The 12,955-nt window shown below is 36.6% G+C and overlaps 1 protein-coding gene across 1 annotated transcript in view; it reads left to right on the top strand.

Annotated features, from left to right (window-relative positions):
* ADGRG6 (adhesion G protein-coupled receptor G6) overlaps positions 1 to 12,550 on the top strand; it is a 108,225-nt gene extending 95,675 nt beyond the window's left edge. The window contains exons 22-25 of the mRNA XM_061378406.1: positions 296 to 579; positions 4,251 to 4,352; positions 6,002 to 6,154; positions 9,622 to 12,550. Coding sequence (XP_061234390.1) covers positions 296 to 579; positions 4,251 to 4,352; positions 6,002 to 6,154; positions 9,622 to 9,800 — 718 coding nt within the window. The 3' untranslated portion in view covers positions 9,801 to 12,550. The remainder of the gene's footprint in view (positions 1 to 295; positions 580 to 4,250; positions 4,353 to 6,001; positions 6,155 to 9,621) is intronic.
* The last annotated feature ends 405 nt before the right edge of the window (positions 12,551 to 12,955 follow it).

Genomic DNA, 12,955 nt, shown 5'->3' with positions numbered 1-12,955 from the left:
GATGACATTGCAGTCCCCACAACTCGTATCTGAGGCCAGATTTTCTTTTTAGCTTCAACAAAAATGCAGTTCAACCCTTAGACTTCTGACATGATAGTACTATGGGCTATGGTCATTTAAAGTGTCACTAAACTTGATCCTCTCTACAAACAGAAAATAGACAAAGGTTTCACGTTAAAGTATAGCTCAGCGTCAGTGATATCAGAGATAGATGGATATTCCTTGTAGGCATATAAATAGTTCGAGTATAGTTTGTGTTATCTAAAAGTGATCATATTTTTGTATTTTTTTACAGCTGCTGGATCAAGAATGAAGTTGTCTTTTATGTGACTTGTGCTGGATACTTTGGAATCATGTTTCTGATGAATGTTGCCATGTTTATTGTGGTGATGGTGCAGATCTGTGGGAGGAATGGGAAAAGAACTAATCGGAGCCTGAAGGAAGAGATCCTGAGGAACCTCCGTAGCGTAGTCAGCCTGACCTTCCTCTTGGGCATGACATGGGGCTTTGCCTTTTTTGCCTGGGGTCCCTTAACTCTTCCTTTCCTGTACCTCTTCTCAATTTTCAATTCACTGCAAGGTAAGCCTGGGACATATTATGTCTAGTGATTTAACTAGGAAACACAGATCCAAGCACTCTAGTTTTTCCCTCGATACTAAACTGTCATTAGTTTCCCTTTATGTGGAATAATGATACCAACTACATATGGCTTGAATGTCTTAGTTAAAGTAATTAGCACTTCAAGGTCTTTTCCATAAAATGCACTGTATAATATATAATGCTATTCCTAGCTGACAGTCTTCAGCCATCAGTGCTGAGATAGATGCTGTATGACCTTCAGCATTTCCTTTCACTGATTATAATAAATATAGGAAACCTCTTTACTTAATTTATTCCTGAAGGGAATCTGTAAAGCTCGTAACTATTTTATTTAGGCATGAGAAGCTCATAAGACAAAATTTAGTCCTGTTCCAATGTGGATAGGTAGCACAGAGATACGGGATATCCTTTAGCTCTTTAAGGAAAATCCAGTGACTGTTATAGTAAGCTTTTTTTTGCTTGCCTTAGTGAAGTTTTGGATATTTACCTTTCCAATGTAGTTCATCTTTTTGAAAATGCTGGAAACTGTAACCAAACAGCCATAAACTACAGAATTGTATAGATGACATTTAAAAGATTTTCAGCTCAGAGCTGAAATTTGCATTGTCCTTCAATGTCGTTGGAAGAGCACGTCTTATGCCACACAAATACTGAGATAAGAAATAAATTTTCCCAGGGTCAGCAAAATATCTTCCCTTTATGTAAAAAAGTACTTATTGTGATGCTGTGTAGATTATATGTCTTACATCTGAGGTATATTTACTGTGCTAAAAGATTTATTGAGCATTTGTAGAAAGAGAATAATGTGGGTTTTGGTATGGTTCGGTTTCAACCTAAAATACTTTGGCAAAATTGCGAAAGTTGTTTGGATGTGGTGTTCTTACTGAAGACTTGTTTTTCAAAGAACAGATTCTGATACTCCCCTGGCAGCATAGTGAAGTATTTGCTGCAGTGTGTCCCTGTTAGAAATTTAGAAGGGCCTAGGGAGATTAGAAGTATGGGAAGAACATGAAAAAAGATTGAAACTCTGAAAAGCATGCCAAGGACCAAATTGAACAAGTCCTCTGTAACCAGAATTTCCAGTGCAATCAATTAGGCTTGTATGTGCAGAGTGTACACAAGGTTGACCACCACTGCTTAAGTCTCTGTGGGGTAATAATACTGTTCAATGGAAAATGAACATTTGGAAGGCAGTTAAGCCAGGAGATGAAACTGAAAAAGCTGAGGAGTAAAAGCAAAAGCAAGAGTGAGGAGCTTTTCACAGATTTTGGTAGCAATGATGGCATAGTATATGTTCAGGCATGTCATATAAAGATAACAGTCCTACATCTCAAAATGCTTACTGCTGTGTTAGAAAAAGCTAGGCAAAACTAAGGAAGAGGATATTTAAAATCACATATATCTGGTTCAGTGCACATGTAGCAGTAAGGGGATGGAATGGAGCAAAGGAAAAATCAGGATTTGTATCAGGAAGCATTTCTTAGCACCAGAAAGATGGGCAAAGTCTGACAAGTCTTTCATCAGTATTAGAATGAGCTTTTTTGAAGACCTCAGTAAATATGTTTATTCTCTCTCAAGTTTTTGAAACCTGTATGAGTGTTTTAAGCTATACCAGCAGCCTCTATCAAGTTTGCTGTGCACCTTCAGTGAAAAAGTAAATTGCAGCAACTACTGGTGTTAGTGTACTTTGCTATTTCATCTACATTGGAAATGATTTTTCTCTCTTTGATGCTCAAAGTAAAAAAAAATGGGAACATCTTTTTTTGGCTGCTCATTATTTTATATATGCCTGGGCAAGCCAAATACTTTCAAGTCCGAGCCAAGCCTAACTGATTTGGCTCTGGGAAGCAAAACCAAAACTGTGCTACTAAAGCACATTGTAAACTTAATGAATAATGAAATACAGAGAAAAAAAAATCCAGAGACCAAGTCCAGACAGGGCAAAGGCAAAGTACAAATGCAGTACATTTGTTTTGTATTACTATAGGCATACACATTTTCTTTTTTTAACCATTCAGAATGGTCCAGACATTCACTACAACTTAATTAAGCATCAATTTAGTAAGTTTGTAGCTGTGCAGAAGTACTAAGAGGTAATTTGGGCCACAGACAACTGCTTATCTCTAAGCCTGTAAGAGCTGCTAATGATTGCATTGGGATTACTGTGTGCTTAAATCACACAAAGAAATATTTCACTGAACAGAAAAACTGTAGTGCAGCAGAGATTGTGTATGGGATGCATTAAGGTATGTTTGCCTTTCCTAAATTGTGCTGCTTTGTTTTGTTTTGGTTTTCCCTATCAGCTCTTGAAAAACTTTGCAAAAAGTTTTCCATGACACAACTCTTACCTAAAGTATTTATTTACCTAAGATCTCAGTGCTCTCAGCCTGGCGTGATGGCTGTAAGCAAATAGAAGTCCAGTTCAATGACATGCATTCATGCAAAATTAGACCTTAGTGCTTTGGAGGAAAGAGGATAATTTTATGCTCCAGAGCACCTTTTTCCAAGCTATACCCTGCCATTGTGCTCTACCAGCTGAAACACAGTAGGCATTAGTATACAGAACTATTCATGATGATCACAAAGGGACTTTTTTAGGGGATGGTACTTAACCACATTTGCCCACATTAAGTAGTATTTATTCATGTTTAAGATGTAATCATGAGGGATTTGGCAGTGACATTTTGCCATCAGGTGTTCAGCCTTAGGCTAGCTCTCTCCCAGAGAATAAGAGTAAAACAAGAACAGGCCAAAACAGAGAACGATGGAAGATTCCACAACTAGTGCTTACCTGGAAAGAGCCAGGAGCATATGAGACTTCCAACTTCTATATTTAGCTCCAAAATATCTGATGAAACCGTATCATATGTCCAGTTAAGACCTCGTTTATCAGATGGTACATGCTTACCTTTTGTCTTGAAAATAAAGATTATACAATTGTATGCAAAAAATAAACTACAAAAACATTCTTAAACACATTTATTGCAATTGCATGCACAATCCAGGAAATTTTCTTAAGAAGTATCTGGACACCTAATTAGTACTTGTAAACATATTCTTACCATTTTCATAATTTCAAGTACATACATGAGATACATAAATCAAAGTGCTCTTTTCCAGGGCATTCTTTAGTGCCAATTACAAGGCTTGTAAAGGAATGTAAAGAAACTTGTAAAGGTTGTAAAGGAATACAATGCAGAGTTCTATACATATGGAACAGGAGAAGATAAAATTATCTCCTTGCTAATATAATAGTGCCTGTATTTACTTTGCAATCTGGCTCTAGCAGTCCTGTTTGGTGCAAAATACTCATTTGGTTCAAAGACAAAACCTTTTAGTTATTTCCCTTTCAGCCAAAAACATTAGAAGATCCACACTGAGCTGGATCTAAATCAATAATGTCAATAAAAGGGGTCCTATTCTCTCTCTTTAGATTTCCCTTCCTCTCTCCAGACACTGACATGGCAGATAGAGGTTGGAAAAACTGTAATTAATTTCCATACATCCTAAAGGAGGCATAGATGATAGTAACAAAACTTTAAAATTATTTTCCTTCACTCACAGTTCATAGTCTTTGTTTTAGCAGACGTTCGTTAATCTGTTTATTTATAATTATATGCTTCCTTTGCTGTTTATTTGCTTTGTCACAGGTTTGTTTATATTTGTATTCCATTGTGCAATGAAAGAAAACGTGCAGAAGCAATGGAGGAGACATCTTTGTTGTGGCAGATTCCGACTGGCAGACAATTCAGGTAAAAGCAATTCATAGCTCCCCTCCTTAGGTGCTGCAGTAGTTATAAAAGTCCAGTTGAACAGCTTGCTATGTTATTTTTAATATAACACAATGTAAGCCAGAGATGTGGAAATATAGATTAATCATAGCCTGTCATTTCACTTCAGTACTAACAATTGCCAAGGGACTTTTCATGTACCACTTCATAAAAATGCTCAAGCCCTCTCTGTCAGTTTTCCACTGAAGCAGCTGGTGAATTTTGTGCTATAAGCATGGTTTCAAAATAGCCTTTTGGATCGGGGAAAAAAAAAAAAAAAGGAAGTTCCAGAGATTCAAACTCTGTCATTCAAAAGCCAATCTTGTCACTTGTCTCCTCCCTTACAGTATGTTCGCTGAATTGTGTGGACTGTGAGGTTGATCTAGGAGCGATTATTAAAAAGCAGATAGATACACTCTGACTTCTTTTGTTTTTATCTTTGCCTGTTCAAACTGTTCTGTACTTCACCATATAATTCAGGGAGACCACTGAAGACTCAAACCCATAGAAAATTCCTTTAGCAGAAGCCAAATGAGGTTCCATGATTGAAGTTCATCTGCAAATCTCAGAGAGCAAGGAGAGCAGTTGGTTTGGATACTTAAAAGTACACCACTTGGGACACTGCATTTATAGTCTCTTGTACCTTTGACAGTCTCAGCATTAGACTCCCATGTTTAGGAACTGGATCTTGTTTGGCTGTCTGATGGAACCATATGACTTTTTGCTCATATGGTTCTTGCTTAATGACGAGGATTGAAATCTACAGTTGATGTAAGGTGGCATAAGCTCATTGCCTAGTAAGGTGAGCTGGTATATCCTAGATAATAACAGTGCTCCAAATATCCTTGTGTCCTTTCTCCCTTGGCATCCAAGGTTTGTTTCAAGTTTTTAAGTAACCTTTTTGCCATGACAACTTCTGCTTTGTCTTGCTCTGTTTTGGTTAGGGAATACATTGCCATTGTACACTATAAAGCATTTCTGCTTTCACTTTGTAGTAAGAAAATCTGATTCATGATTTTAAAGAATTAATACAAATTAGGAAAAGCATATTCTTTCTGATCAGGCATCCATATAATTTCATCTGTTCAGTTTCCATGTGGTTCATGCTGTAACTCCTGAACTGGAAAACACAGATAGATCACATTATTTCCAGATTTTTATGCTGCTGTTGTGGGTATGATTTGAGTACTTCAGTGGTGTGCAGCCATTATGCTTAGCGCTAACCAGTCCAACCCCATTGGCTGGTTTTATTCTGCATGAATCTGACATAGTTTTCAGGCAGAATATTGAAACATAGCCAAATGTGAATTTGCATACCTATCCAGTTGAAATATACTTCAGGGCATGCTATGATAAGGCAAAGAAACAAACAAGCTAAAGCCTTGAAACACTGCCACAGCTAGATCAGAGAAATAGTAACCTATACCCTTCGGCAATGATTTAAGATAAAATTTTTGTCTTGATTTGTATTTCTTAAGCACAAAAGAGGATACCTAATAGGAAAAGGACAGGCTGTGTGTAAGAAGCAACATTAGGAAATGTACCTGATATTTGAAATGTTCACAATTGGATAAATTAGGCATTTAGTACCTATGGTAATTATTTATGTAAAAATGTTCAATCATTTTTAGATTGGAGCAAAACAGCCACCAATATTATAAAGAAGAGTTCTGATAATCTTGGGAAATCCCTATCCTCTAGTTCCATTGGCTCCAATTCAACCTACTTAACATCCAAATCAAAATCTACAATGAATACATATTGCAAACGAAACAGCCATACAGGTGAGTTCTTGCCTCAGTGAATATGTTGTTTCATGTTAAAGGCAAAATAGGCATTCCTACTCAAAGATTAATGTGAGAAAATTTCATCCATTTGTATAGGTTTAGTATTTTTAAAATATATGTTACTGTTTAATAAGAATCTTACTATTATTTTCTCAGTAACCGATATTCAGTGCATCCATTAGCATGAGGGGCTATGCATCAAGTGTTTTAAGAGTGTATGTCTTTCTCAATTATTGAGATTGTACCTGAAGAACATTTGCTTTGAATACAGTAAAAATGACCAGTATCTTAGGAATACCCCAGTGTACCTGAGCTTGCTTTCAGGACTGTTGTTTGTAGCCGTGCTGGAGCACACATCTGGGGCTTGCCTCACCAGGGTACCTGTCCTTGCTGCCACCTCAGGTTTAATGGGCCACACACACAACTGCCCTACGCAAGCTGTCTTCAGTATTCTCTCCTATGAAGGCACACTTCTGTCAGCAGTTCTGCACAGACAGCATCTATAATATTCACTGATCACAATGCTGCTCATAATTTAATAGTAGAGGAGGAGAGCATTGTCCACTACAGAGCAACCTCTCTTCTGCAGACAGAGAATTCCCATTTGTACTCATAGCAGATAAACATTTAGACCCTTAGTATTGGGTTTAATGATAAAAATATGCTTGCATGTTTTGCTGGACTCAGGGCTTTTTATCAGTCTGACAATTAAAGAGACTTAATGCTGGAGCAAAACAATAAAACAGTTCCAGATAAAAAGTGAGTAGGTTAAAAGAAACTTGCATTTAGGAACATGCTTGTGCTTTCTTCAGAAGTGGTGAGCTTAATCCCATAGACAAGTAAAAGGGACTGTCGTTGGTAATGTAATCATAGTGTGTAATGTGATGGTTTATTGGACGTTAAGGGAATACCACAGTTTTCTCTCTGCTTTTAATATTCTAATACATTTTGCTTTGACTTCTGAAAATACACTTTTTTTTTGTGATAATCCAAAGGAATTTTTGCTAAGGTTAGGTTTTTATATGATGACATATCTTCTCACATGTTAAAGTAATAGAAAATAACATTCAGATTCTGATTTTTAATACAGCTAAAGTTGTTTGATGTCTTAGCTAAATTGCAAACAATATAATAACTACATGTCTTGGCAACTCTTGTTAATATGGTTATAATGTGCTGTCTGTAATTGACACAAGCATTCATGTGTTTGTGGTATAGATAATGTCTTCTAAAGCCCTTTCCTCATCAGTGGTGGAGCATTACAGGTAAAATGAAAATTGCTTTTATTGAATGCATGGGTCAAACAGCAGGGTGGAGGGATGTCTCTTGCATGATGACCTCATTGACACAAAGGACTTTGCTAATCAGAAATGCTGCTTGTTTCTCACTATTACATCTTGCACCATTGATGCTGAATCAAAGGATAAGTGAGCTTCAGAGTCTGGGTGTCTGCACTCTGCATGGGGCATAAAGCATTTGGAAGATACCTTTTTAGAAAATTGACCATGTCCTTACATTAATGCTGTGTACAGTAATCTGTGGAAAAGAGACTGAGTTGAAACACCCATACACAAAGCATACAATAAAAAGCAAAACCAATCTGATTGAGTCCTAGAAAATGTTTTCATATTTTTTTAAAGTTGTTACAGGAATTTCAAGATACTGTATTTCTATTTGGTCTATGGCCATTATGGAATTAGTCTTCTAGCTATGGCTTTTCATATCTAGTCGCACCCAAGGTAACTCTGAATGACAAACTATGAAGAGTTACCCAAGGTAACTCTGAATGACCTGAAAGCCATGCTACGAACTGCTGGTTGAATGCAGAATGCACCGATTGGAACACGAATATTGGGTGGACCCCACTGGGTAAAGGAAAAAAATCACTTCAGCATCTTGTGGCCAGCTGTCTAGGGGCCTGATACAAACTTGTAGATAGTAGCAGATGACACTTCTGTGAAGTAGAAGTTAAGATTATTTCTGCAGCTAATTTGGTGGCATAACTACCAATTACTTCAGTGATACAGGATTTTAACCCTGTACTTAAGTGCAAAGCCCATTGAGCTAAAAAAAAATAAATAAGAGCCTCCCAGTGGTTTCAAAGGCCTTATGTAATTCTTGTGCATGCAAATTTCATGAGGAAATAGCTGGTATTTAACAACGTAATGATGCCTTGTGAGAAAAAGTGTACATATTTGCAAGGAATTTCAAACACTTTCCCTAAAGACTGAGAACTAACTTTGTAATAAGATTAAATATGTAGAAAAACTTCAAAATGTAGTAGCATTGGCTAGTAAATGAATATATCTGAAAGGCACACAGTACTCTACAGGTTGCTGTTGGACATGGAGTTATTTGCTGCAATTCATGGATATTATTGCGTGCTTTGAAAAAAACCATCCCAATATGCCTGAACATGCCTGTTTCTTTTGTCACAAGTAAAATCGTGTTGATTTCTCTCTCTGCAATCCATTTCTCCTTTGCAACGCTTTTTATGGCTTGATATCATGACTTCTGCAGGGGTGGGTTACTTTTCCATTTACTTTTCTTTAATTTATTTCTCTAAGATTTTTTTGTATGAAATCATAGTTTAAGTAGTAGGCCAAATTCTCAAATTATCCTTTAGCAAGGAATTTTTGAAGGTGATTTCACTAGTCTTGTAAACAGCCATCAAAAATGTCACTTGTAGAAAACATTGCTTCACAGGATACTCCATCTTACTGTTGGCTTGCAATGGTGCAAAACTTGCCTGGGTTAAGAAAATTAATTCCAGCTTTATTCACTGCGGTGGAAGAGATAAGAAAGCTCATTGGCACTTTGTACTTGAGAAAATGAGATACTGGCTCTCTCGTCTCATTGCTCACTACATGAGCTCTACCTACTGACCGTTCTCCGAACAGCAATACGGTTAGCTGCAGAAGCACTTCGCCAGCCCGGCTGGGAAATGCCTTGCTCCTCTTTCTCTTCAGCTCCACCCTTGGCTGATAGCACCTGAAATGTGAGGGGGTGCCAGTTTTCTGCATCTTTTTGTCCCCACAGTTGTTTAGTACTCGCTATATTATGGAAAAAACGAAGGGATGCTAGGCAAGTCATAGTTTAGGCCAGTTTCAGTCTGGCTGTCTGCTTTAAGATGCAAGTCATTTTCTGCTATATTTTTCACAGAGTACATTATTTCTGTGCTACCCTAAAACCTCAGCTACTGAAATAATTAAGACATTTTATTGTCATTTTCCCCTACTTTATTGTGTGGAGATGTGATTTACCAGATGTTAAGGAGGTAACCCCTATTCCAGTGCTAAAAACATCAAAATGTTTTTAGTTTGTAAGATTCAAAGCATCAACAGTAAATTAATGTATTTAGATAATGCCAGTAGTGGCAAATGGAGTGACACTGTTAAACCTGTTAAACCATGAGTTTGCTTCAGAAGCCCTAACTTGTTGTTGTTGCTTTTTCCCCTTTCTAGAGAATGTTTATCTTGACAAGCCATCTTCAAAATTTGCCCAAGAGGATGAAGAACAGACATCAATTATCCCTGTCCACCAGGTTATTGACAAGGTCAAGGGATACTGTAATCCTCACTCCGACAACTTCTATAAAAATATCATAATGTCCGACACATTCAGTCACAGCACAAAGTTCTAACTGGGCTTCCGAATTTTTTAAACTGAAGGAAGACAGAAAGTCTTTTTCAAACTGTCAGTATTGGATGTCATAAAATGTGACCTGTTTAGTTATTTTTTCCCAGTTCATAATATTCTCCTGCTAACAGCTCCCACTCAAGGACTGATTTCTCTACCTTTTTACTGTTGTGGAAAAAGGCAATTTTTCCACTATGGTATTGAGCTGTTTTTAAATGTGCTCCAGCCAGCATGATGCCTGGACAGTTAATTGTAATCCTGTGTAAATATTTCTTAAGACTGAAGAGCCACAAGCCTATCTCTAAATTATATAGTCCAGAGAGAAGTGAGTCTTAACTCCTGGTGAAAATACCAGACATGACGTGCAGTACAGAAAAGCTCTTATTGAACAGTTTACTGATGGTCTTTTTCTGTTGAAAAATACGTATTTTTCCCTATGACACTTGTTAGATTCTTGCTTCTTGACTGTCTAGTGCTGTCTGTTCTTTATTCGTAAGTGAAAACCCCTACCACCAGTGTTAAAGGGTTCTTTTAAACCATTTTTCACTAAATAGACCTAATCATGTAAATCTTGCTTACCAAAAGAGTATGGGCTGTAAATTCAGGCTATTTTATATCCATGTACAAAGAAACACACTTATTACATAAATGTGCTGGCTGAGAAAGGCATGGAGGTCATTAGTAATTTTTGCAGATTTTAAGCCCATTGATATATATGGAAACACAGTCATATGTATCATTTGCATCTGTGCACAACAAATACAGAGGTAAATCCAAAGTTTACACAAAGTCATGTTTCAACATTTATTGATTGGTATGTATAAAACAGGGCATCTCCAGTCAGTTCTATGTTTAATATTCTTTTTCACTAAACAAAATAGAAGACACGCAGCTATATGTAGATGTATAAATATGTATGTAGGACTCTCTCCAGACGTTTTTATGATGCACACAGTAAATATGACAGGAAACCACAATGTGTACCACAGTCTGAGAAAAATGAACGGTGCTAAAACTTAAGAATTTAAATGCGAGATGGAAACTTTGTAAACCCATGGGTTCATTTGTCAGTCTCTGTACTTCAGATTGCTATATGTGTAGACACCTCCATCAGATGGCATTGCAACATTAGAATAACCTGGAATACGTTTACCAGTAATAAATAAATAACATCTTTCCGGGCACATAATGTTATCAGTATCAGTATTGCTCTCCTGCCCCTCTGTTGTTTGACTTGATTGAGGTTGTTGAGGCACAGAGTATAAACAGCATTTAGGCAACACTGGGGAATTTCACATAGCTATACTATGTCAGCGACATTGAGTTGTATGTGTGCAGAGAACAGACAAGAACATAAAATGCTTACTTGTTCTAATCTCTATAAATGTGTGACACATTAGCATGTGGCCATGACTGCCAGAAGTGCATCTCTCCTCATGAAGCATGTCTTGCCCCATGACAGGTTTTATAACAATTGTAACTGCCCATGCTGCTGTAGGAATAGGCCAAAACAGCAAAGGTATTTTTAAATACTGTTTTCAGAGGCGAACGTTTCCTCATGGAAATTTTCTTTTTTGAAAAGGCTTTTCTTTTTTTAACCAAAATATTTTTAGCCAGGTATTTATTTATAGTATTCAGAAGGGAGCAGAAAGTTGTGCTGAGATTTTTCAGTTGCCAAGCAGGTGGGTGTTCCGTGATTAGGGATGTGGATTTGTGCCTCTCTTTGCTCTTTGCATGAGATCACTTAATGCTTTGATCATGTGCAGAGATCATTTAATGCTGTGACCGCACAAATGTTGTATTTTCCCTGGCTGCAAACTGTGGTGGAAGGAGGATGCCCTGATGGTATTCTGTCCAGAAAGACTGCAGTCACTACATGGACCATAATGACCTCAGTCTCATAACTGCAAATACTTACATGGTGGTATGAATGAAAGTCAACCTGATTGATTAACTTAAAATCTAATTATTAACAGAGATGAGAGTTGTCAGATCATCTTTAGTAAGGGAAATGATTTAGGGAGAGATTATGTACAAGCATTTACTTATATTTATCATCCTACTTGCTTACCTACTGTAGATAATAGTGTTCACATAGCAGCTTACTGTGAGATTTCTACCTGATTAAGGTGTTCAGAAGTGAAGAAAAGGATAACCAAACATTCCTGAAAAATGAGGAATCAGTAAAATGTAACAGATTAGTAAAATATAAATAAAAAGCAAACACCGTATCCTGACTGAAGCTGAGCTGTAACCTATTAGTTTAATGTATAGCTACCTATATTTTTGCTGAATTAAGATTTTTTCTTTTTTTTTTTACTACCATGTAGTAATCTTAAACTGTGTCAGTTAGATGCTCTTGAATGCTCTCAGTTCTACAATGTAATATTCCACTTTGTAGTTGACATGATGTAACCTCCCCTGTATATATTTATTTATTTGTGAGGTTAAATATGTCAAATATATTTAGCTCTATAATGACTGTTCTTGTACGTTAAAACTGAGCTTCTGCTTCATCATAGAAGAAGAGGGAAAGAATAATTTCTTATATATGTTTTTCCAAACACCTTGTGAAACAATTTACTGTAGTTCTATCTTTTATAAGTGTGAGGAAACATATCAGTGTAATTTGTAATACTAGTCAGTGGAATATAGTGTAACAGGTTTGAAGATGGACTAAAGTGGAAAGAAATATTTTCAAGTAAACATTCTTGATGTTAGTGTTCCAAGTAATTAAAGTCTTTTAATAGTGAATGGTTGGGGTTTTTTTTTTTTGTTGTTTTTTTTTCCTTTTTGTGTTTAATGGCAAAAATCATTCAGTGGAATTCTGGAAAATAATTTTGTGTTTATTAAGTATGTGAGACAGGTACATGCCTAGCCAAAATGTTGGAAATAAATGTGCAAGACTTACTCCATCTCATCAGAGGAATGCATTTTGCAGAATATGATTTTTCCTTTTATGATTTACTCAGTGCCACATCCAGTGAATGATCTGAAAGTTATGCAAGTTCATTTATTTATGGCAACAGCCGTATCATAGAAATGAAAGGAAAATCAAGGCAACAGACAATATGCTGGGATGATCTTCTAGAGGTAACACAAATGAATAATCTAAAATTCTGGAGTTATTTCTGTTCATGTGTTTCTTTCCAGCTGACT

Source organism: Neopsephotus bourkii, unplaced genomic scaffold, assembly GCF_033783945.1.
Source record: "Neopsephotus bourkii isolate Nb327-2 ecotype Australia unplaced genomic scaffold, CSIRO-AGI_Nbou_v1 NB_1765, whole genome shotgun sequence".
Lineage (NCBI taxonomy): Eukaryota > Metazoa > Chordata > Aves > Psittaciformes > Psittacidae > Neopsephotus > Neopsephotus bourkii.
Note: the sequence above shows the minus strand (reverse complement) of the source record. Positions and strands in the feature narration are given on the sequence as shown.